The 26,265-nt window shown below is 38.0% G+C and overlaps 2 protein-coding genes across 3 annotated transcripts in view; one reads left to right on the top strand and one right to left on the bottom strand.

Annotated features, from left to right (window-relative positions):
* LOC149932948 (brefeldin A-inhibited guanine nucleotide-exchange protein 3) overlaps positions 1-26,265 on the bottom strand; it is an 85,929-nt gene that overhangs the window by 35,175 nt on the left and 24,489 nt on the right. The gene's annotated exons all lie outside the window — the stretch shown is intronic.
* The window catches only part of LOC149932949 (uncharacterized), a 36,969-nt gene that overhangs the window by 8,003 nt on the left and 2,701 nt on the right, over positions 1-26,265 (top strand). For both annotated transcript variants that reach the window (XM_090156230.1, XM_090156229.1), the window contains exons 2-3: positions 10,446-10,550; positions 15,305-15,475. In XM_090156230.1, the coding sequence (XP_090012356.1) occupies positions 10,446-10,550; positions 15,305-15,475 (276 nt within the window). The remainder of the gene's footprint in view (positions 1-10,445; positions 10,551-15,304; positions 15,476-26,265) is intronic.

The following is a 26,265-nucleotide window of genomic DNA, read 5'->3' as shown; positions in this document are numbered from 1 at the left end:
GACGCTTCATTTCCAGAGATTAAACCCCGGGATTATACAAATGGTGGACCGCTTTTGATGTATGGTTTCCCCTTCTCAACGTGCGACGGGTACCTAATACGTTTTCGCAGTCGAGACGGACGAGACACCCCGTGTTTTTTTATTCCCCGACAGCCTACCCGGCCCGTACTGAACTTGGCGCATTTTCGTACTTGATAATTGTCCGTTTGATACGAGAGAGAAGCGCGCGATTCTCGCCGTCTCCCATCTTAGGAAACGCCCGTTCGCGTTCGAAGATATTCTTTGGAATTTGAAATAAAATACGTCAACAAATACCGATACATATGCGCCCTGAATTTTGTTAAATTTTGCTATGAATGACAAAAATGCTGAGGCATTTCGGGCCCCGGCGTAAATTATGTCATCGCGGGCCCTTCTAACTGGAATTTTCACGGCGATAGCCCTCTACCGTACGCGTCCATAAAAAGAATGGTTCTGTCTCCTTCTTCGCCGGGCCCTAGGTATTTTGCCCCCTCTGCACGGCCCCGATGTCAAATTATTATGGAAAATTTAGCTTTAACTAGACTAAACATCGTTATCAGTGCAACGTTTTATCTTGGACTAGTCGTATCTTGTACAGACGCGTAATCACATTTGCCGCGAGTGGGACTCTCTTTCCTTGGGTGTGTGTGATTGTTATAAGCTATATCTAATCATCTCCCACGAATTTCCCTTTCGATATCATTTTCTCGATTTCATTCAATATCAACGCGATTGATTATCGGGTACGAACGAAAGTGGTCGCGTTGAATATTCAACGTGTATATGGACGACTTCTATGGTGGAAGGGTCGATATATATATATATATATATATAGTTTTAATCTTGTACACCATGAAGGCATACATTGCCGAAGTACCGCGATTTTAGTTCTATTAAAAATACAGTATTTTTTACCATTTTGTCTAGAATAATATTCACATTCATTTAAGATAATACAATTAAATATGTGCTTGAGTCAAAACTGTTTTTCACATTCAATATCACGAAGTGTCAAAAAATAAATTAACGCAGTTATTGAACTAAATGATAATTAAATATAAATTAATAATAATAATTACTTTATAACTCAAAAGCTTAATGATATCAAATATTACATTAAGAGTAGCTTAAGATTATCATTTTCTTTCAATTTAACGATCTTTAAAAAGTCATTTCAAACAACTATTCAAAACATTAGCGCTTTGCCAAATTATATTCAAATGAGATAATTTGTATGGGCGGAAAACAGACTAACTTTTCCACCCTTACCAAAATTATGGTTCAAAAATAAAATCTTAAAAAAGAATAAATAAATCCCGAATAAGACTCCCACAGTCCAAAATTTAGACTAAAATATACTTAAATGTAGATTCAATCAAGTCTTATTTAGGTTTCTTTAAGCTAGCCCAAAAGAAGACTCGTTTATAGCTCTACAACCTAATTTAGATTTGTTTTTTTTTGCGATTTGTTTAAACCCTATTTCCGTGATTTCCAGATGATTCGGCTTAAGTCCATATTTTTAAATTTGTAGGAGACCCAATTTAGACTTGATTTTTGCGATTATAAAGACACTCCATTAATATTCGCTTTCTGTGATTTGTTGGAGATTCCTTTTCAGTCCATAATTTTTTTTGTAGGAAACTCAATTTAGACCTGTGTTTTAATAATAATAATATTTATTTCAACCTACAGGCGACCAAAGAGGCAAAGCCTATAATTAGTGGTCACCGGACAACACAAACGGAAAACGTAAAATATCCATACAAATAATTAAAAAATAAATTGAACAAAATAAATATTAAATAGGGAAAAAATATAATTATATATACTATTTGTAGGAGACTCAATTTAGATACGCGTCATCTGTGTTTTCATGCGATTCCCCAGAAAATTTGTATTTTATTGCCCCCGCAAATAGGAAATCCAGTGTCTCAACCGTCGTCCATAGGAAATTCGGGAGATTTCCAATCTATAGGGTACGTAGGAATAGATTATCTTAGATTTAGAGCTGCGTTTTACTATCTGTTGGCCAGCGGTTCCCAATTGTTTTTGCTATGGAACCCTAAATTATCCACCTAATTCTGGCGCAACCCCAACTCATTTTATTAACTTATCTTAAAAGACTCTTGATTCAAGATTCAAGATTCGTTTATTGGCCCGTAAAAAATATACAACCCTTTTGTAACAGGGTGGCTCACCTTTATTTAAGGGAGCACAGCCACGCGTTAGTTAAACACAAGCAATTAATGATACACAAAAATGCAATTTAGTTAAATAAAATAAAATAGTAGAATAAACGAAGAATTACGGTCTTACGATACTTAAGACTAGAGTTAGTGTTAGAAGTGGTTATTCAAGCGCCGGGCATTCAAACAAAGATGGCCGCGCTGCGAATTCTTGGAACCCCTGTGACCTCAGGGTTCCGTGGAACCCCTTTTCGGAAGCGCTGCTGTAGGATAGTCAATTTAGACCTACGTTTTACTATTTGTAGGAGACTCTATTTAGACGTATTTTTCACCATTTTTAGGAGTCTCGATCTAAACTATAGGCTTTTGAGGTTTGAACGAGGGGCAGGTCACTTCCTTGATTAACGACGCACCCACCGAAAGATTAAATCCGATTTAATCGTGATTACTTTGATTTAATTCAATTTAATCACGATTAAATCCGATTTAATCGTGATTACTTTGATTTAATTCAATTTAATCACCATTATGTTGATTAAATCACTTTTAATCAATAATTATAATGTTTGAATCTGATTTAATCATGATTAAATGATGGAATCGGATTACAATGATTAAATCCTGATTGAAACGTTTAAATCGTGATTAGAACTCATGAAGATGAGTTGTTTGTACTATACTACAATATAATTATAATATTATAATTCAGAAGTATAGTACAGTAGAACAGATGAAATATTTGGTGTATTGATTGGACAAAACTACATATATTTATATAATTGGCACCTCACTGCGCCGCACGAGAGCGAAGCTCATTTTAGAGAACACTAAAAAAATAGCTAGATAAGAGGAACCAGTTGAAAGTTCAACATGAAATTTACGATTACTTTTATTTTAACTTCAAATTGTAACCTCTAAGTAACTCTCAATTAAGTCTCTTTCAAGTCCCCAAAAATGAGTCTTCTCATATGAGACTAAAGTGAAATCTTAAATTACTCTTATTTTAATCTAAAATTGTAACCTATAACAGGCGCGTAGGAACGTTTTGGATTAAGGGGGTACAGCTTGGATGCTAAATTTGGCGCCCCCTCATCAGCATCCTTTTTGCGCGCCTTCTTAAACAATTTGGCGCCCCTTTCCAATTTCAAGGGGGGTACAGGGGTACATTGTACCCCTGTACCCCCCCGTTCCTACGCCACTGACCTATAATCAACTCTCAATTAAGCTTCTTTCAAGTCTCCAGAAATGAGTCTTCCCAAATGAGACTAAAATAAGTTTCATTTAAATATATAATAATAAAACTCTTTTAGTGAGACTAAAATAGATTTTATTTAGGACCCACAATTCTGGTCTCAATATTCTTACAAAATACTTAAAAATCCTTGGTCCTACATTGAGACTAATTGGAGACTAAAGTATAAGACTCCCATTTTGGTAAGGGCACGCACGAATCGGTTTTGAACGCATGCAACTGTAGATAATTATTCCACATTATTAAATATATTTAGCACCGAGAAAATACAATCGCGCTTGGTTATTTCAAAGTTTAGCCACGACATGGCCAACAAATTAATCGAAATAATCAAAAAGTAGCACTTGCTAAGAGGCAAGTTAATACCGTTCGTTTATTTACGGCCCTTCTGAACACGGAGGTTGGCAATTCGGAAAATCTACTCACTCTTTTAAGTATTAGTTGATTAGTTACTCGTGATAATACATAAGGAAATGATACTCAAGTTAAGAGCTGTAGCGTCACTAGGGACGCGCGAACCGGGTGTCACCCTCAGTGTGTGACACTCTGATTATAATAGATTATTTTATAAAAATTGCTTAATGGTCTGTTAAGTATGGTCCCGGTGGGAGTGACACCGTGACTTTAGTGACGCTCGATCGGAGAAACGTTCGAGTGGTACTTCAAACTGTGTACCACAAAACTCCGGAGTTTCACGATAGAGTTCTGGGGGTTTTAAAAAAACGTGTCAATAAGCCATTAACAATAGCCAAATTTTCTTATATTTTGAAGGGTGCTTCTGCACAGGGCGGCCAGATTTAAATCAATTTGATGATTAAAATCAAGATTTAAATCAATTTGACGATTAAAATCAAGATTTAAATCAAGTGATTTTTTTAAAAAATCATTGAATTAAATCATTTATAATATGTAGGATAAAAAAAGACAAAAATAATTTCATAAAAAATTAAAATACATAGAAAATCTGAGCAAACTAAAATATTAAATAGTAATTAAATTCAATTAAGATTTCAATTAATTCAAGATTAGCTAACTCATAAAAGTAAAATATCCGTTAATTAAGCCATTAATTGTATAAAAATCCATAAATTCAATAAAAAAAATAAACAATAATGATAATAATAAAACTTTGTTCATCGGATATTACTATCAGTTAAACTGATTTACATAGCAGTTAAATTAAAATAAATAAGTTTATTTTATATTTAAATTATATTTTTTTAGATTTATTTTAAAGTTTTTAATGAAGTTTGTTCATGGAATTCCATAGGTCGATTCCATTTACCCTTACACTTTTTGCACTAAATGAATTAACTTTTATTTGATTATTAAAGTTTATATTTTTATACGCATGTTTTTCACTCAAAAAAATCGATTAATTTTATTTTTATTGAAATATCAAAAAAGTACCAACCCAGCTTCTGCATTTTTAGAGAGCCCTTAAGTAGACCAATATTTTTATGATACTAGAATCTATTTCATCTTTGTTGGCATATCGCGATAAATAAAACCGCTAATTGCGTATTTGTTCATAAATAATAGCCATTTTGGGAACACTATAAGCTTCGTGCGTAGTCTAAACTTTGGTCAGAAGTATCGCCGCCTACCGAATGAGTTTTAAATCGAATGCGTGAAAGCTGTCTGCTCATTCAATACGATCTCGATGTAAAAGCTGAACGTTTCAGCAAGGACAGTAGATACAGGGACGAGAAAGTGTATTGGCGGCCTCTGTTGGAATATATCACCTAAAACGACCTAAACGCAAGGAGAGTTAGTTGTAAACAAAAAAAATGGCGGTCAGCTAATTTAAGCGGTTCTTGACGAGGCTTAAGTGTTCAAAACAAATGGGCATTTTTTATTTACGCTCGTATTTTATTTTTAATTTAACATCAAAATGGTAAAAACTAACTACAATAACCACGTCTTAACAATGGCCGCGGTTTGTTTACATCTAACTCCCCGTGAATATGAAGACGTTTAAAATCGAATTTTTTTCCCTGCTTTCTCGTCCCTGTATCTACTGTCCTTGGTTTCAGTTAAAGAACATTCATATTCAAAAGTCGTCCGCTATTTCTTCACACATTTAGTTGACATTAAGTAAAGTAGATGGCGCTATCTTTTCTAAGCTCGAAGCCTATTCAAATAGAAAAGAGTTCCGCGAGGGAAAATGCTTGGGAACCACTGCCGGCGAAAAAAGGGAAGACACCTAGTTGTTGTTATTTCTCCTTAAAATACTGGCGGGCTTACGAGTGCGAATACGTTTTGTTTCCAAAAACCAAACGCGATGGATGAGGGGGTTTACAGAAACAAAGCTAGTCTCTTCCCTCCCGGCCGTTTATGCAACATTAAACGAAGCGAAGGGCAATAAATGCGAGTCTGTCATTAGGCGGCTGCTCCGGAAGCGGGCGCCCGCGGAGAAAGGGAGTCAAGTTGTCCGAATGGGGTTAGCCTGAGCGGGCAACCCGAGCCGGTTTACCAGCGCAGCCGCGTCGACGGGATAGATCAAGCGGCGTGGGGCAAATTGACCGGGCAGAACCTACTTTCGACGCCTAAAAAACGGCCTCTCAAATGGCTTTTCGTCTTCTTCGACGCGTTGTTTCCCTCTCGCTCCGGCTCTAAAGCTTTCCTTCCGGACCATAGAGCCTCTCAACCCTTTTTAGGGTGTCAATATCGGGACACCCTTCGAACCTCCTTTTAGCCCCCGTCAATACGAAAATTCCCTGACGCCTAAGTTCGCCCTTCCGCGAAGGCGCCTCTCACGAGTTACGGAATTTTATATTACTCCGCTTTTCCCTTTACCAGCGTCGTGTTTTCCCTAAACGCCAAAGAGGCCCTCCTTAATAGGTTCGCCCCCCCCCCCATATAATACCCCTCAGAGTCGGGCTTTCTAACATTACGATTTTTCTCTTCCGTGTAGAAATAGAACTCGTATCAAGTTTCGCATTTTTTTTACATTCCGATAAGCCTATCGAAATAATTAACGCGAATATATCTATTTTTTAATAACGCATTTAGATCCCTAATACAGGACCGGTCAATTATTTTTTATGGCGGACCATTGGACCAAATCCAGAGAATAAGGCACGCTTGAGGGCCATAAAAGTGTAAAATCACCTTACAGTACATTTTGATGTTTAAGGACGTCTTTTCTTAACCAGGTTCATATGAAATATGGAAATACTAAATATTTTGGGTCTGCCTCCTTTATATATATATATAAAGTAGGGAGTGTATCAGTGTACCCAAAATATATTTAGTATACTAAATATTTTGGGTAATATATCCCTAGTTTATACGAAATACTTTGGGTCTCCCTACTTTATATTTAATATTTTGGGTCTCCTTACTTTAAACTAAATATTTTGGGTCTCCCTACTTTATACTAATACTTTGGGTCTCCCTACTTTATATTTAATATTTTGGATCTCCCTAATTTATACTAAATACTGTGGGTCTCCCTACTTTATACCAAATATTTTAGGTTTTCATGACTGACACAAAATGTTTTAAGTATCCTAGATTCCTCTGACTTATACAAAATTTTGGAGTTCCCTTGGTTAATCTGATTTCTTTCTTACTCGGATTAATACTCAATTTTTGGTGTTTCCCTGTTTCTTCTAACGTGTACTAAGTTTTTGGAGTTTTCTTGGTTACTCTGATTTATATTAAATGTTTGGAATTTCCCCGCATTAATTATCTAGATTATTTTGGTCTCCATGATATTTACAGGTTTGTATAAGCCATGATTTACTTATGTAATAAAAATATATCAGGACGAATGGAGGGCCACTATTAACATTCAATTTTTAACTGAACGGGGGCAATAAAAATTAGCCTGCTGAACACATTACTGGTCTAAAACGAGTTTTACAAACCTAACCCAACCTAATTAAACCTATAAGCTTACAAAAACCCAACCACAATATTATCGTTTATCATTTCGTACCGAATCCTTCAAAGATTAAAACAAAAGATTTGGAAAAATGTTTCGTTTCAATCTTTATTTAATCCGAATAAGCTTCTGAAATATTTCTTAAATCTGTTCACTTCCCCCGCGTACACGGAAGAATGCGGTTCAAACACTTCTACAGGCGTTTTAACCTATTTTCCAAAAAACAAAGGTCTACTTTTCAATAGTTGATTTTATAAAATGTCTTTACGCTTGCCCAACTTGTTGAAATGTTGCCCTGGAATAGTTCAGCCAATGCCTTAGAATGAGTTCATAAGCTCTTTAGTGGGGGATAAAACGGATTCACAGCTGAACCGGGGACGCAACATTTCAACCAGATGGCCAAGGTAATTTTATAAAAAGAACTATTCATAATAACATAAGTAACATAATAAACATAAGTATAACACTACCTATTCTTACAACGCTAAGTTCTTTAATGATGGTCTGTTTCGCCAATGACCATATTAAATTAATTGTGTGGCTAAGAACTGACAAAGCAATTGACTATTAAATTTACGATTATATTAGTTAGTTATTTTCCAAATTAATTTGGCATTAATTTCGCCAGCGGTTACGCGACTTCTGATTACACAATCACTCTACGACAGACTATAATTAATCGAAAACGCTCAGTGTCATACTTATATTATTACGTTACTTATGATAATGATCATATTAATATTAATCGTGCGGAAAGACACGCTAAAATTTCGTTTATTTCACCGATCGATAAACACCTGAGAATATAAGAACCCGTATTACTCTTTACCTTCACCCGTAATTTAACCGCGATAAAACGTTTAGTAGCTAATCAGGCCACAGAGTAGAGACTGCCAGAACCTCAAATTTTAATTTATTCCCGAAGGAAATTCGGACGTAAAAAGAGCGTTTGAGATGAAAGGGTGAAGTTTGAAATAAAAAGGGAGGGCGGTGGCGAGGAGAGGGGCCCCACTAAACTAATCCCTCTCCGAAATCCACTCAGTCGTCAAAACAAATGGCCCTCTTTAATATGAAAAATAAAAGAGGGCTTCGAAAGAGAAAGGGGGTTCCCCCAAAAAACTTTAAAAACTAGAGAGGGTTTCCGCGGAACTTTCTTTGCGGTACCAAAACCCCAGCAGAGAGTCGCCAACTAGAGAGACTCTAAGGGAGAGGAATAGCGAGGATAGGGTAGCCTAAAAAAACAGACGGCTCTCGTAGCGTAAAGGAAGGCGCGAAACGCATCGGGCCGTACTGGTGACATTAGCCTGGTTAGCATTTTTTGAGCTAACGCTTCGAGATGTATTCGGAACGCGACTAAACTGGTAATTGTGAGCAAGGTGTGACGGTACGACGTTGGACGGGCTCTAAACTGTCAGCTAAGGGAGGAATGAAGATAGTTTTTCCGGCGTTATACGGCGCGGGCCGAGGCTTAGAAAAAGTTTTTCTCGCCGCCGCTCCCATTAGTTGGCGACGACATTCGGGGGCATTGGCGCGTACGAGTTCGCGGGCCAGCCGAAAAGACACGGTGACTCCCACACCCTCTTTTTCTATTCCTTCGACACTCGAACGGGCACCGAAAAACCCTTTGCTGAAATCTTTCAATTCCCGTCGTCACCTACGACCCCTTTAACACCCAAAAATATATACGTAGAAAAAAACCGTTGGGTAGAAAGTAGGCGAGGTGGGGGAGAGAGGAAAGGACCAGGGTGCCAAATCGCTCTCTTCTTCCGGAAAGAAGTCCCGGAGAAGAAGGCATGATCCGGCTCTCCTCTTCCGAGACTCCATCGCTCAACCCCTTTCTCCGTTCGCTAAAAATCACGCGGCACCCCTCTCTCCATCCCTAAATTTTTTTGGGGGGCGCTGGAAGAAATCCGTTTTTACGTTCTCTGGTGAACACAGTGTTAGTTTTGAACAAACGAGGGGGAAAACGTCTATAAAATGAAAGGGAACTGAATCCTCCTCTTTTAATATTCATTTATTCCTCGAATTTGTATAAATTCGGGACGATTTCCTCTCCTTCCGAGATTTTTTTAAAGGAGGGACCCCTTTTATTCTCGGCAGATAATTCGAGCATTATTAAACGAACGTTTTCTATTTTTTCCCCATTTTCCCGGTGACGTTGCTAAAAAAGCTGACGGTGTAAATCTCGAAACGTATTTCGGAGCTAAGATCACTTTTACTACGGACACTCGCCTTCCATCGTTTAAAGCGCCGTTTCAAAGAGTTCGACCGAGGGGTTGGTCACTCCGCGAACTCGGTGTACACTGTCGTACCTCTGACAGTGCTAATAAGAGTTCGTGAACTCTTTAAAATCCGTACCTTTAACAGTACTAAGTACGCGAACTCGGTGTACAGGCCATCCGAGAGTTACTTATCCCTCGAGTTCGACCAGTTAAAAGATTCATTTGGAATTATCGATACTACACTAGCAAAAAGGTTGCCATAATAAGAAAAGTTCTTCAAAGGTGTGAACCATTTATTCTACGCTGCAGTGTAACCGCGGGAGCTAAAAACTCTAAACTACGTTTTAGGAAAATAGACAATTTTCAGGATTTTATACGAATAACATTTAGGAAATAAAGGATCATTAATTTTGATAATAAAGAAATAAAAAATAAAGATTATTAAAATGGTAAAGTTACTTTGCATTGTTGAATCGTAACATAAAATTTTCTATTATTAACAACTTGCTCTTTACTGAAGGTAGATATTTTAAATTTTATGTACATGTATGTTCGTATTTATTTATTTATTTATTTATTTATTTATTTATTTATTTATTTATTTATTTATTTATTTATTTATTTATTTATTTTATTTATTAACGGAATTCTTTCAATGTCATACTTATGGGTATTATGTTACTTATGGTCGAACTGCTCTCCACTTTTGAAGTTTTTGATTTCCATCTATAAATAGACCATTTTCCTATATCTATAATACGCATAGATATCGTGTAACAATCTTTGTAAATTAGTAATTCTGTTAATTATATTTAATTAAACTAATAACCAAATTAATACGAAATATTTAAAAAAAATCTTTATTATTTTAGGGAAAAGTTTTACGTTGACCATTACGATCAGCACAAGTCCGCCTCAAGTAGCTACGTACAATAAAGCCATCAAAGTGACCGTCGACGGACCAAGAGAACCCAGAAGTAAGTGTTGTCCAATGAAAAAAGCCCCTCGATTTCGAGGAATTAGTTAAAATTAATATCGCCGAACAGTTCATAAACATAAAACTAAAAGAACTCGCGACAACGTTCCAAATTCGACCGGTGCGTCTAATGCTAGGCGCCCAGTGGCTCTCCGTTTCGTATCCGTCCTGCCTTCCACAAGGCATTGTCTCCGTTACGAAGCAAAGGCTTGTGGAAGGTAGTACGTAGACGTTACGAAGAGCAGTGAGCGCTTGGCCTTAGTTAAATCCAAATGCGACGTGAAAGCGTTTAATAAGAAATTACTCGAAAAATACTAAATCATCAAAGCGCTAGAGGCTATAGTCATAAATTATACAAAATGTATCTATCAATAGAGATAAGCGTAGAAACGGAAAAACATTTCTCGGAAAGAGAGAGGATAGTTTTAACGGCTTTCCGGAGAAGAGTCCGACGAAAGTGTCGTTGTCCGCTGTCGAGAGAGAGACGGAGGAAGCGCGGGATGAGGAGAGCGCCAACGCTGAGCCCTAAAACTTTGATGAGCATCGGCAGGCCGCACAGGTAGACCTTTAATACCAGTGAGTGGTGGACCAAGGCCCCGTAATAACGACTACTCGGAGACGTATTACAACGCCGGAACAACGGCGACGAAACTAGCTCGAAGCGGGGATCGAGTTCGAGGAAGGCTTACCTCGCCGTAAGCCAGGCCTACGCTCCTACAAAAACAATACCGGCAGAATTTTCGAGTTACATTAGCCGACATTAATAATGGAAAGGATGCACTTTGCCAGAGATGACTTTTCTATCTTCTCCTCTCTTTCGCGTATCTCATCGCGACCCGCGGATACGACGATTTTTACGACCATGTCGCCCTCCGTATAATACTTCGCCCGCACGTCCATTTTTCGGGAGCTCCTCCCGTGTATAAAAGTAGCGGCCGAAGAGAAATGCTCGTTTTATGGACTCCTGAGTCAACAAGATCAGAGTCTCGTCGGCGAACATTTTTTAGCGCGGGAGGTAGGCGCCGCCCGAAACGGAAATGATTTATACCGCCTCTAGTTCATAGACATACGGGTGACGCGTATTTGCGAGAAAGCTTTTAGTCAGTGCCCCCCATTTACGAGATTCGATAGAGACGACAGGTGTCGAGCCGTTTTTGAATAAAATTCCTCCGCAATTATTCATACGCGTATTCAAAGAAACTTTTAAATACGCGTCTACGCGGCTCGAGGGTGAAAGTATTTTGACGATGGTTATGAATTATTGAGAGACGGGCCACCGCACCTGCAAACTTGAAAAGGGACAATTTTACAAATCTAAGAATATCGGGCTTATTAAATGTTTAGAAAATATACGATATTTTAAAATTCTAACAGAGTAAACTTTAAAATTGGTTCATCGCGTACGCGTAAGGACGCCAACCTCAACACTGAATTGCCCTTATAAGCAGTAGCGGTGAAATAGAGTGATACAGGAGTACATTGTACTCACCTAGATATCAGGCAGGGGTTCAATCAATGTATTTAACCCCCCCCCCAAATTCTCTTCCAATAAGTTCATAAATTATATTTTGGTCTATATAATTTTCCAAAATCCTTAGAAATGATTATTATACGTTTACATATTAATTAATTATATTCATATAATTATATACATTTTTAAAGTGATTTAATTACACATTGCTCTATTGTCGTGAAAACAGATTTTATCAGCGTTTTTGGCTGTCAGCTGGCCCGCATTTTTAACTTTTGTGCCCCACTAAATATTTTCCTCGCGCTTGTAAGGGTCTTTCTCGTATCGTTCCGGAATATGCAAATTTATTCCGCGTCCCGTTCTCTCCAAATCATCGTCTTCGTAATAGAGTAGACAACATTCTCGGATTAATCTGGAGGCGTTACGTCCGCGGACCTTAAATCACGCGTGTCTTCGGCGATTTCAACAAGCCGGAATATGATATTGCGAGGGACCCTTAAAAGATTAAGTTTCCAAATCTCCTTCAAACGTTTCGACTCTCTCCCGTCCATATTAACCGAGCTCTAATTAATAAGGTAGAGGACGTAAAGGGCTCTATTACGTGTCCGTATAATAAGCGCGAGCGACGACCAAATCTTATAATTCTCTAATTATATTCTCGGCGGCGGTGAGATAGAATTAAAAGGGCCGCGATGAGCTCCGTTACATCGCGGAAAAATATTCATCGCTATTTGCCATTCATTCGCTTATAATCAGATGCCACCTCATTAGCGAGACACTCGCTCTATAAACGAGCCAAAGACGCCTTTATCCGAGTAATTGAGGAATAATTTATAAGACAGTTTCAATCATTGAGAGAGATTAAGCGCCTTCGATGAAACGTCTACTAAGAACGCCTAGAAATTTCCTCGCGCTAATGATTGTACGTAGATTATTTCGTTATTTAACACTCATTACGACCTAATTACGATTATTAAAAATAAATAATTGAAATAAATTAAAATGTTCCGAGATCACGGGTCGCCTTACGCGTTTAATTGTCGGGCTTAACCTCGATAATAATACGAAAATCTAAAAACCGTCAAAGATTCACATTTTAATCATACAAAAAATGCCATTTACACGTTAAAGTTTAAAATTTTTCAAATAAACGAGTTCAATTAACAGTGTAAAACATTTATCCCTTCAATAGAATATTTTATAATTTTAAAGACGATTAATACAAAAATTTAATAACTTCAAATTATTTAGTTTTAATATAATTTTAGACGGGTATTCGTTCTTGTGGAAAACCACCTGATTTAACCCTTTCACAAATGTTAAGATACCAATATGAAAGGTAGCAGTCCCGATTGTTCCAAAACCAATTTAGCTCCCTGCTAAAAATAGCCTTCGCAACGCCCCTGATAGTAAGACAAGAATTTTACTATTAAATATTAATCGTCGAACCATAATATAATCCCAGGAAGAAATGTATTTTTATAGATAATTTGAATTTTAAGTGTTATTAAAAATCTAAATTTAGAACTCCCGCGTGAAAATTTCCATTCGTCTTATTAAAGAAACACTTTTCAGAGTTAAAACCAAGAAAATGTAGCTCCATAAAAATTAAGGCGTGAAGCCTATTTACGTTATGTCATAACCAACAGCTTGACGGTGCCAAATAATAGCGATGATATATTGAAACGAGGACAAACTCCCCGTTGTTACGAAAGGTCGATCCGAAATTGGCCGCAAACCAGACAAAAATCCATTATAGCTACGACGGGAATAATAACAATATGGCGTCGCCCATCGTTCGGTATGGTTTAATCTGGCAAAGATGAATTCATTATGCAGGGCCGGATTAAGACTTTATGGGGCCCTAGGCCCAAGTTAATTTTGGTGCCCCCCTTTTAATAGCGAGCTAGACGCTTCCTCAATTTATAATTGAGAAATGGAAGGAAAATTCATTTTGATGCCAGATTTAGTATGTCGTCAGGGGCTAGACGGCAGTGCCAGTCCGTCAGAGAATGTGGCAATCAAACATTTTTGGTTCATAGGGGTGGACGCATTTACTAAAATTACTCCGGAAAATATATTGTGAAAAGCAAATGATTAAAGTTTTGTACTTTTCCGAACCCTCTTGGTGCCCTAGGCCCAGGCCTATTCTGCCTATTGGTTAATCCGGCCCTGTCATTATGGTTGACCGCGTTGGAGTTAAATTTCCATTAGTTTGTTTTTTACGAGCTTAAAGCGGCTCTCCCCGCCATCATTTCCCAGATTTAACGAATCCGCGCTCAATGAGAATTTCGGCGTATAAGAGTTTAAAAATAACACACGGGCGCGTATACCATCAGCGCTAATATCATTAAGAAAATAAACAACGAGAGTGCGGTGTTATCTTCGAAAAGGAATCGGCTTTCTCCTTACCCAACAATAGCTCGTTTTGGGTAGATCTAGATTCGTCGAAATCGAGGAAATTAAGAGTTAAAGCTATACCCGCGACGCGTAGTTTAGTTCGAGGCGGATTAGGCTCGATTTCCAAGCTCTCCGTCTCCAAAATGAAGAGTCAGCCCCGTACTCTACGGTCTCCGCGCGCGTACACTATGGAACGAGACAAGCTGTGATAAGGACTGAGCGATGACGACTAAGCGTACGTAGAGAGATAGGAAGACGGGCATCGCGTCATGTCGGGGAAAAAGTACGGCAGAAAGGCTCCGATACGGATCGTCCGCTTCTTATTCGGGTCCCTCTCTTAATTCCTATTCAAACAAGGCGGCGTCGCGAGCCCGGCTAATTTTAGTTTTCTCCGAATGTCAGCGGCGAGCCCGGATATCGGAGAATGGATATATTTGTATCGCCGAATAACGCAGACACGTAGTTCGTTTTGTTTCGCGGGTTTCCGACTCAAAGCGGCCTGCGGTTCGAGACGACAAGCCCGAAAACCAAAGGATCCGCCGCGGCAGAAAACCATACCGACGGGGGGAAAGGTACACCGTCATTAGGAGCGGCGAGGGTCCCGACAACCCCATCTCGGCCCTCTCCTTTTCGCGTTAAATATAGAAGGGCCAACGGTGCAAAAATAAAAAGAGTTGAAATAGTTAAGATAACGAATGAAAGAACGGCGCTTTTTCCGTAAACAAAGAGCAAACCCCCCTTTATATTCGAGGGTGTAATTACGGTAGCCTTTGTCTTATAATTAAATTAAATATTAAGCCGGTTGCGTAATACGCGTTGATAAACCCCTAATGACGATACAAATTGACGATTACAATGAGTGTTTTATTTCTTTTTCGTGCCAGGGCAACAACAGCAGCTGAGGGCTTTCGCGACCGCATTTGGCCATCACCAGAGGCCCCCCTTTCTGGACCCATTAAGAGAATGGGAACATTTGAGGAGGAAAACGGCCGAGCAGTGGGCCCTGGAATTGCCCTGCAGACGGATGGGCGCCGGAGCCGCGGGAACCGGACAAGGTAAACGCGAACAATCACGCTCTAATATTTCATTTCATACAAATAATTCACAAATAATAAGCTAAGCTAATACCCGAGGAACCACACAGGCGTATAGGTCAACTAGTAACTTGTGAAGCCAATATTCCGGTGGCTGGGTCAAATTGCGTAGGAGGCTGCAGTGGCAAGGCCTACACTTATACAGGGGGTTTCAAAAGGTTATGCAAATATTTTAAGGAGTGTAGGGGGTGAGTTGAGAAGTATGCCTGTTTTTTCCCCATTTTCCTACGATGAGTTAAAAGAGCGCCAGAGAGCTTCAAAGTGTGGCCTACTAGCCCCTGGAAGTAGGCTGCAACAAGCGCAAAACCAAGCGGCAGGGAAACGCGAACATTAAGGTTTGGGTTCCTACTTTGTTCTTCTGTGTTTAATTAAACTCATTGCGCATTTCTTATTTACTCATTTGTTTTTTGTTATTTATCTCAATTCCCACGCATTCGCGAATTCATCGTACCCCTGAAATTGCGTTTCCCTGATGCTTGGTTTTGCGCTTGTTGCAGCCTACTTCCAGGGGCTAGTAGGTCACTCTTTGAAGCTCTCTATAATGGTTTTCTTTTATGAACCTTGCTCTCTGGCGCTCTTTTAACTCATCGAAGGAAAATGGGAAAAAAACAGGAATACTTCTCAACTCACCCCCTTCAACTAATTTAAATTATTGCATAACCTTTTGAAACTACCCGTATAACCCTTATATATTTTGCTACAGCGATAATTTTATATTTCTATCAAATCGAGTTGTATAAAATGCGCCCGTTTTGCAACTGTTCCGAAGCGTACTAGTGGGAATGAAATACATTTAAAAAAATAAGTATGGAATTGTTTACTGAAGTCAGCTAGATTCGCGTACAGTGCGAAATAATTAACAATATACATTACGTTATAGCAAACCAAAAGTCTTATTATTGAGGCGAATCTTTCACCTGACTATATTAGGCTTTATCGAGAAATTGACTCAAAGGGCGAAATGTTTGTCATTGCTAGTTCACCGATTCGAATGAAATTTTGAACCTAACAACATCATAAGTTTCTTAAACTACCAGGACTGATATTAATCCTATATATAGCGTCGGTTCGCTAGAGACATCATATAGGTTTTCAATTTCGTCGTTCATCTATCTCAATACGGAAAATAAAATGATATCGTTTAATAGACGGCTTTTAAAATTCATTTTGCGCGTGAAAATACCTCTACATGTTATGGTCAAAAAAGCACGCAAAGAAGGCTGTGTGCCCAAGACACGTACCTGTATAGTGTCGCGCGCTAAAACGACATTTCAAAATCCGTCAATTCCCAACGCCGGGGTATTTGTCGGGGGAATGAGGCGAACGATAATCCGAAATTGGATAAATTAAAGACGCGGGATTTATCGGTTCCTGATATAAAAATGAAAATTCCTCTTCTCTTTAAGCGAATATAAATCACCCTGATTGTACGGGCGAGGCTTAATAAATAGTGTACATTCTTGCGCCGTTCCGCGAAAGTCAGGGGTTGGGGAGCGGCAAAGGGAAATTGTTATCAATACGCGGCCCTTCACTAAATCAACGGCGCAAATCTGTGTCGCCGCTATATGTAATAACGCGGCTGGGAGAGTGTACCCCGTCCCACTCTACCTCCGAGGCGTAGAGTGGAGTGGAGTGGAGTAGCAATCCGTCGTTATAAATCTGAAATCCGATCATAGTTTATGTATTGAATAACGTTTAAAAGGGAAGAGACTGCGTTGACGCGGAGGGGCGAGTCCGCGCATGGCCCGCGACCAGCCCGTCCCTCCTACGACGCCGCTCAGGACCAACAAATTCCTCTCATTGTCCGAATATTTGCCCTCTCGCGACTCCTCTCCGCGTCCCGATCCGACAAGATTTTTTCCCGCTCTCGGAACAATTCTCCGGCGTATAAAAATGCCCCTAATTACGAACAATAGGCTGGATGAACGAACCGCGGTGTATAATTTTGACGGGTTCCTCCCCGTCTCAATATACGCGATTGTTATAGAAAATTTAATAGTTTCATTCGTAATTCGCACGCGTAAAAGATACCATTTTCAATTTGCCACGACGTGAGCGACCATTTTGATTTTACTCCGCGCTATTATCATCGGGGCTTAATCAACATGGCGGCGCCCATATTTTGGCCGAATGAAACGATACTACTTTAAAAGAAACGAAACAATATGACTGTAAGACGAAGACGTAGGGAAGCGGTAAAGTCTGTAGCGATACGCGAGACGTAAGATTAGCGAATTAGACATAGGTCGAGCAATCGGTTCCGTTGGCGTGTTATTGTGGACGCACGGTTTGTTACGTTAACAGTTATTATTTTGATTACCCCGCTATTACGAAACTAGATAGCCGCGGGAGTACACACGGCAACGAAATAAGTGTTTTATGACGGCGAACTTACAAGTAGCTCGGAAAGCGCGTTCTAAACATAATAGGAGAGCGAGCGGACATGGAACAGGGGCGCTATTTTCCAAGGACGGGAACCAATTAGTTCCACCAGCATTGTTTTCGGTTACTCGGCGGTTTGTTCAAACCAGTGTCGTGGGCTCAATTACCGGCAATATTAAATTTTATTTATTCTACGTTCTTTGTCTCGACGATAATGTGGTCGCTATGCTAGTTGGCATTACTTGTCCGGCATCAGATTTTACAAATTTCAACTATTTTTGCATTCCACAGCTAGAAAAAGTGTTCAAACGTCTTACATTTAGAAATCATTTTTGATGGAGCTAAAATTTCCTTTTGTAATAAATGTCGTTAGGTACTATGAAAGGGTATTAATACATGTACCAATGCTATCAATTATCAATAAATTTTGACCAAAATATCAGATTAAATGATGTACATTTGTTTTTCCCATAAAAAAGCTAAGGGTCATGGAGGTTCGTTTCCACTTGTAAGAAAAAAGTTAAGGGTCATCGTTGGTCACTTGCACTAGCAAAAAAAAAATAATATACGGGCCATCGCGGGCTACTTTCAATCAGGGCCGGATTAAGACCTTGTGGGGCCCTAGGCCCAAGCTAATTTTGGTGCCCCCTTGGAGTGGCGAGCTAGGCGTTCCCGAAATTTATAATTGAAAATGGATGGAAAATACAATTTCATTGCAGACTTTGCGGGTATTTTAGTGACGTTAATAAATGATTGCCTTACATGGTATCGAAAAATGTGGATGCATTTATTAAAATTACTCCGGAAAAAAATTGTTAAAATAGATGATAAAATTTTTGTACTATTAATTTTTTCAAACATCCTGGTGCCCCTTGTAGGCTTGGTGCCCTATTGGGTAATCCGGCACTGCTTTCAATACAAAAATATAAGGGTAATCTTTCTTTACTTTCAATAGCAAAAAAATGATGCTAAGGCCACTTTTACTATCAAAAATATATCCCAAAAGCCGTCGTTGTCCACTTTTACAAGTAAAAATAGAACCCAAGGGCCTTGGTTGTCTACTATAAAAAATAGGAACCTAAGAAATTTTAAAATATTTCTAGAAATGTTAATTAGTTTTTTTTTCGGTTTGGCGCCCCATATAAGGCAGGGTTGCCACAGTTTTTGACATTCAAATTCCCTGACTTTTCCAGGTATTCCCTGACTATATCCAGAGATTTTCCCTTACTTATTTGGTGTCAATTTATTTTATTTCTTTAAATTAAGTTCGCTGACATTTCCCCGATCTTTAGACTAATTTTTAAAATTCCGACTTTTCCCTAATTTTTAGACCCATATTCAAATTCCCCGAATTTTGCCGGTTTTCCAGGTACCGTGGCAACCCTGTCAGGGTCATCGTTGGCCACTTTTACTAGCAAAAATAGAAGGTAAAAGCCATCGTTGGTCACTTTTACTAGAAAAAATAGAAGGTAAAAGCCATCGTTGGTCACTTTTACTAGAAAAAATAGAAGGTAAAAGCCATCGTTGGTCACTTTTACTAGAAAAAATAGAAGGTAAAAGCCATCGTTGGTCACTTTTACTAGAAAAAATAGAAGGTAAAAGCCATCGTTGGTCACTTTTACTAGAAAAAATAGAAGGTAAAAGCCATCGTTGGTCACTTTTACTAGAAAAAATAGACGGTAAAAGCCATCGTTGGTCACTTTCATTTTCACTAGCAAGCACGGTTGGCTGGTTTAAATCATCCGTCGTATATAATATCGTCGTGTACCCTTCTTCATCCTATATTTAACTTTATTTTATCTACTGTTTTTCGATAAGAATCCTTATTTTTGCTTATGATTTTCCTTTAATTTTTTCTATAAAATTTTCGAGGCATTTTCTTGGTCACCCTGCATTTATACAAAATCAAAAATAACACTTTGTTCTGGTCACGTGAGACTTGTAATAATACTCTTATTAATTTTTAATGGATTTGTAATATGTATGCATGGTTAAACAAAAGCGAAGTATAGATTAAAAGTAAAATAAAGCAGTGTTTAAAAAAACCTGATTTAAACCAAAAAACCGGGTTTAAACCAAATAAACCGGTTTTTTGGGTTTTTGTTTAAAAAAACGTTTTTTTCAACAACCCAGCTAGCAAGACAGAATGTAATTGCTATCGACGCTTATTTGCAAAAAAAAAAACAGTTTTGTTGGCCCAACAACTTACCATGAACGGTGATTTTTAAATATTATTATTGTTACCATGAACGGTGATTTTTAAATATTATTATTGTTACCATGAACGGTGATTTTTAAATATTATTATTGTTACCATGAACGGTGATTTTTAAATATTATTATTGTTACCATGAACGGTGATTTTTAAATATTATTATTGTTACCATGAACGGTGATTTTTAAATATTATTATTGTTACCATGAACGGTGATTTTTAAATATTATTATTGTTACCATGAACGGTGATTTTTAAATATTATTATTGTTACAGTCTGAATATTAACTCTTCACCCTGAAAATGGCAGTCGCAACATAGAAAACTAATAATATAAAAATACACTCGTAAATTAAGATAACGTGCGTATAAGGAGCTAAATAGGCCGAAATTTATCACGATGACTATCTACGGTATTTTTTTAATTTAATATCAATTAATTAATACGATACTATATTATACAGGGTGTTTCAAAAGGATATGCAAAAATTTTAAGGAGTTGTAGGGGGTGAGTTGAGAAGTATGCCTGTTTTTGTCCCATTTTCCTACGATGAGTGAAAAGATCGCCAGAGAGCTTCAAAGTGTGGCCTACTAGCCCCTGGAAGTAGGCTGCAACAAGCGCAAAACCAAGCAGCAGGGACTTTAAATACTGTTTAAGTTTCCTTTTTTTACGCTGGTTACCTCGATTTGTTTACAAAGTCCATTTTTACCTATCACACGTAAAAACTTTAATGTTCGCATTTCCCTGCTGCTCGGTTTTGCGCTTGTTACAGCCTGCTTCCAGGGGCTAGTAGGCCACACTTTGAAGCTCTCTGGCGATCTTTTCACTCATCGTAGGAAAATGGTACAAAAACAGGCATACTTCTCAACTCACCCCCTACAACTCCTTAAAATATTTGCATAACCTTTTGAAACCCCCTGTATAGTTATAATCCTTGCAATTCAATATCAATTTAATTTAAAGAATAAAACGTCACATAACATCCAATATTTAGACCGAAATTTATCACGATAACCCTAGTAGCACGAGCAGTCCGTTTTTCGGTTGGCAAAGAGTCGACGAGTTGGGAGACAATCACAGTTGGCAAAGTGACATATAAAGTACATAGCCCAACTCATTCGGAATTTTCGCCGACTATAGAACTCGATAGAACCACATACATCCCGACTTTTAATTTTAAAATTATTTTAAACTGAATTAAACTTACCAAAATTTAAATAATTAATAAAAGCATGATATATTTAATAATTATGTCTTAAATAACTTAGAAATAAATATGATTATGAGGTTAAAATAATTATCTTTATGACGTCGACGTTTTGTAGTTGGCCAACACATGACCTACAGCAACTCCACTTTTTTTTTAACTTACTTCAAATTTAAGTGATAGCTCGTTACTATTTATGAACAAAAATTCACATCATATTTAATTTTAATAAATTAATTAAGTAAAGAAAATATTTATTTGAAATTTACTAAAATAGTAGCTTCATGATACCTATATCAGTGGCGTAGCCAGGATTTTGTTTCGGGGGGGCACACCATTGAAAAAAAGTAAAAAAATAAAAATATTTGAACGTACGACCATACGTTTAGGGGGGCATGTGCCCCCTGTGCCCCCCCCTGGCTACGCCACTGACCTATATGATAATTTTGGTAATTTCAATTTTACCTAATAGTAATATAATTATATAGCTACAGTCTTTACAATTAAATATTAATACGGATATGAATTTAAAGTAGTGTTGTTAATTTTCCAGAAAAATAAAATTCGGAAAAATTTCCGGAACATTTTCCGCAAATCGGAAAAATAAAAAATTGAAACATAAATTACTTTCTAAGGGTTTTTAATGTTTTTAACTTTTTATCGATATAAAATGTCAAATATCAGTAAACATACTACAAAACATTAATAGTGTTACATTGTAAATAAGTTTAAACTAGTCTAGAGGTTTAGTTTTACTTTTAGATTCGAAAAAATTAGGCGAAAATGCCGCTTTATTTAAATTTGTAAATAATATATTAGACTAATCATGGAATGAAAACTTTTTTTAATTTCTTCGGAAAAATACCAAAAATATTCCGACTTAAAACACTAATTTAAAGAAATAATTGTCACGTAACATTAACATCCAATGGCGGTATAAATACGCGCGCAATGTTTATACGAGAGATAAAATTACTGAAAAATGAGTAATGAATAAAAAGTCAGCAAAAGCCAGATCAAAAATAAATCAGTTTAAAAACACGATTTAATAGGCATCTGGAAGTGTTCTCTTTTGGTTGCACAAGGAGGCTTCTTAAGATCACGCGTTAAAATCGTGAAAAGGCAAAGAGTCGAGGGGATCCATTTAAGATCACCTCTATATTCTAGCCGCCGTCGCTTTGTGTCTCAAAGCCAGGCGCGTACACCCGACAAAAAAGAAATGAAAAAATTCTGGGGAACCGCTTAACCTTCTCTTATTTCGAGAAAAAAATCTCTAAGCCAAGTTCGGCCTACCAAAGTACTTGAGAGCGGGGTGAACACTTTTTCCTCGCGATAGCTCTGGGATGACTTGTATAGAGTATTCTCCCTTTTTTCCCGGTGGCTAAAAATGCCATTCTCTTATCGCCGCGGACGCTATTTCCTATACGCACTTAAGGCTCGAGACTTTTATGCAGAATTACTTCAGGCTCCGTTCGCACTCGCCTCCTTTCATTTTCAAACGAAACGCTTAGTCGCAACCTATATCTTTTGATATTTTAGAGGCACGTGCAACAAAATACTGTATCGTTTTAGTTTAACTGAATATGAAGTAACTACAACTCCTTCCGCGTTGTGTTTGCAAGTTCTCTCTCCCGCTGGTTTAAGGGGTTTTCCCTCTAGCTCTTCAGTTTCCCCTTCCATAAAAACTTGTAGAGGTTAACGATAATAGTTAGTGTAGGCAGCTGTTGGCTCGCGTGCCATGAAGGGCTTGCCACCAGCCTCCTACGCATTGTAACCCGGACACCTGAATTAATGGCTTTAAAAGTCGCTTGATGACTTAGGCTTAAGGTGGTGCTATGGGTATTAGCCTAGCTGATTATTATTATTATTAAATAACCAGCCATATTAAAATTGCGCTAATATTGTAAAAACGTGCGTTAGAATTTTGAATTGAACCAAGTGGTGGTACGGTCAATTCCCCCGCACGCGCAGCGAGAAAATATTTTCCAAGACGTTAGGAACTCGGAAAAGGTTCGTTCGAAGTAGGGCATCTTCGGTTTACGAGATTTAGAATACGGTTGCGAATGAGAACCGATCTCAGGGTCCCATTTGGCTGTAGTATAGGAGTGATATTTCCTTCAGATATAGATGGGTAAGAATAGAGGCCGAAGGAGGTAGAGGGATGGCGGGGGTACCGCCGTAGTGTAATAATAGACCACAAGCCAAAGCCTCAAATGATTACCTCCCCCTTCGGTCTGGGCTTGTCCCCCCTCAAATCTCATTTGGATGATAATGAGAAGAGGTCGGGGTGATGAATGTTTCAGGGTGAAAGGGCCGCGCACCCTTTCAAACTTTAAGCGGGGATTCCGAGGGAAAGCCCAACCTCCTCCTCTCCGCGTGCGATGTAGTCGCGGGGGCCGCGACACCGTCTACGCTTTGCCTTTGTGGAAAGCCAATTGTGGCTCCGGAATCTGGGGAATATAAGCCCCGGCCGGGTCACTTTCTTTTTACTTCACTTTTTTTACCCACGCAGTCCCTGAGCTTTAACTTTTTTTCTCCGTACTAAAACATCGCGCCAGTAGACGACGTGGTCACGGGCGCGGATAGGGTAAAGTTTTTACCTCGATCCCCGTATCGGATTTGACTGTCTGGTGAAACTCGGTTTAGGTTTATTCAGGGGAGGTAGATGCGAGGTGAAACTTAAAAGAAAAAAGTGTGTGGAAAAAACAATGAACTTCGATTACCACTTTATCAACTTCCAAGAGTCGGAATGAAAACACTTTAAGCTCATTTTTTATGCGTTTTCGCAGGGAGGGTTTTTTTGGCTCGCTTTCTTTCTGCCTTCGGGTTTTCCTATTTAAATAAAAGAGCCAGACTTTCGCTATTAAAATTCGACGTTTCCACCCCTTCGCTGAAAAAAAAAACACAGTGCTGAGTTCAGCGAAAAAATAAAGTCGGCACTATGTCTTTTACAAGAAATTTATGTAAGCCTATAAACTATACCCCTTTTCTCAATTTATCCTTTTCAAAATTCATTTGGATCTATAATTTTTCCTGTTAATGCAACTAAATCCCTTTTAAATTCAGCCAAATCCTTTATAAATTCAGCCAAATCCTTTTTAAATTCAACCAAATCCTTTTTAAATTCAACCAAATCCTTTTGAAATTTAACCAAATCCTTTTTAAATCTAAACAAATCCTTTTTAAATTCAACCAAATCCTTTTTAAATTTAACCAAATCCTTTTTAAATTTAACCAAATCCTTTTTAAATTTAACCAAATCCTTTTTAAATTTAACCAAATCCTTTTTAAATTTAACCAAATCCTTTTTAAATTTAACCAAATCCTTTTTAAATTCAACCAAATCCTTTTTAAATTTAACCAAATCCTTTTTAAATTTAACCAAATCCTTTTTAAATTTAACCAAATCCTTTTTAAATTTAACCAAATCTTTTATAAATTCAACCAAATCCTTTTAGTCCAAACCAATTATTTTAGTCGAAACAAATCTTTTCAATTCGCTAGGCATGTTAAATTCAAATAATTCCTTTTAATTCAAGAAAAACGTTTAATTCAAATAAATACAAGCCTACTAAGCCTAAAATTTAATTTATCCAGAACTTCATTTTTATATCTGTCCAGTTTTAAAATACCAGGGTAGTAAATGAGATCTGAAATAGCTAATAAAACGTACATCGTTTGAGCACGTCGAACAATGGAAATCAAATGGCGATGTTGCATTTGGTGCGGAATATAAACGAGAGTAGATCGGACTTAAACGACCATTTGGTTAGAAATAAATACGTCGATTCCCCAAATAACGACCAAAAAAGGTTTTTTCATTAAAATTCAAATTGAAGGAAAAGAGAAGAGACGAAATTGATTCTTTATAAAGCGACCCGATCCTATAGGGTCCTTAAAAATACCTCCCTCTAGCGGTAGAGAAGAGCGATAAAAGTTGAAAGTAAACTTTACCCTATCCCTAAAATTGACCAAACTATTCCGTGACTCCGAATTGACACTATCGAAAAAAATGGCGCTATAGCAAACGCATCTTTCCCCGCCGTGTTGGTAAAAGGGGTTACGGTGAGGAAGCCGAAATTGGCCATTAAAACCCCTAATAGAAGAGACATTCTTTCGATAGCTACTAACCCCAACCATGAATTCGGAGGTGTTCCGACCCCATCATCTAGCGCGAAATGAATCGCTGCCGGTACTTTTAATGGCTCTGGCCCGGGTATTACGAAACGGTACTCCGGCTCTGGCGCCCCGTTTCGACGGCGAAAAGGTGCGAGACTGGAAAGAACCGATAAGAGGGAAACTATTCCAAAAAGACAGAGAGAGTCTTCGGGTCATAAAAGGGAGCGAGCGGCTCGTTTTTCCGTAATTAAAACGACTTTTTTGTCTCTTCTCGATCTCTTTCTGGCCGTACAACTATCGGAAAGAGCTGAATGAGAATAATTAAAAATAAGTGGCGATAAAGTTTAATTAAATGGAGCAAGATTTATGGACGCTTGTGTAAGAATGGAGGAAAACGGGTTGCCAAATGCCGGAAAGCGAGCGAAACCTTTTCAATTTCCAGGATCAGGTAGAGATCGCGGATCTAGTTAGCGTTTTACCGCAATGACGCAAAAATTTCAAAGTTTAGTATCAATTTTGTGTCCTCCCCATATCCCAGCTTTTCCGTTTAATTTAAATCTAAGGACATCATTAATTTTTAGAGATTTAAAAAAATCACCCACAATTACCGTAAGTCTACAATCGTAATCTATAAGTGTGCCAGTTTAAATATTTACTGATAGCTACGCGGAGTGAAATATAATTGACGTCATACCAAAACAACAATCTACAGTAGTATAGCAAGCGCTTTTGCACGCTCTCACGCCTGTCATTTCATTCTAGAAATGTCTTTGCAAAAACTGAACACACAGTAGATAAAGAACTGACACACGTAATTATAAACTTAC

This window comes from Leiobunum rupestre, chromosome 8 (assembly GCF_980474605.1).
Source record: "Leiobunum rupestre chromosome 8, qqLeiRupe1.1.hap1, whole genome shotgun sequence".
Classification (NCBI taxonomy): domain Eukaryota; kingdom Metazoa; phylum Arthropoda; class Arachnida; order Opiliones; family Sclerosomatidae; genus Leiobunum; species Leiobunum rupestre.
This window is presented reverse-complemented; position numbering and strand designations above follow the sequence as displayed.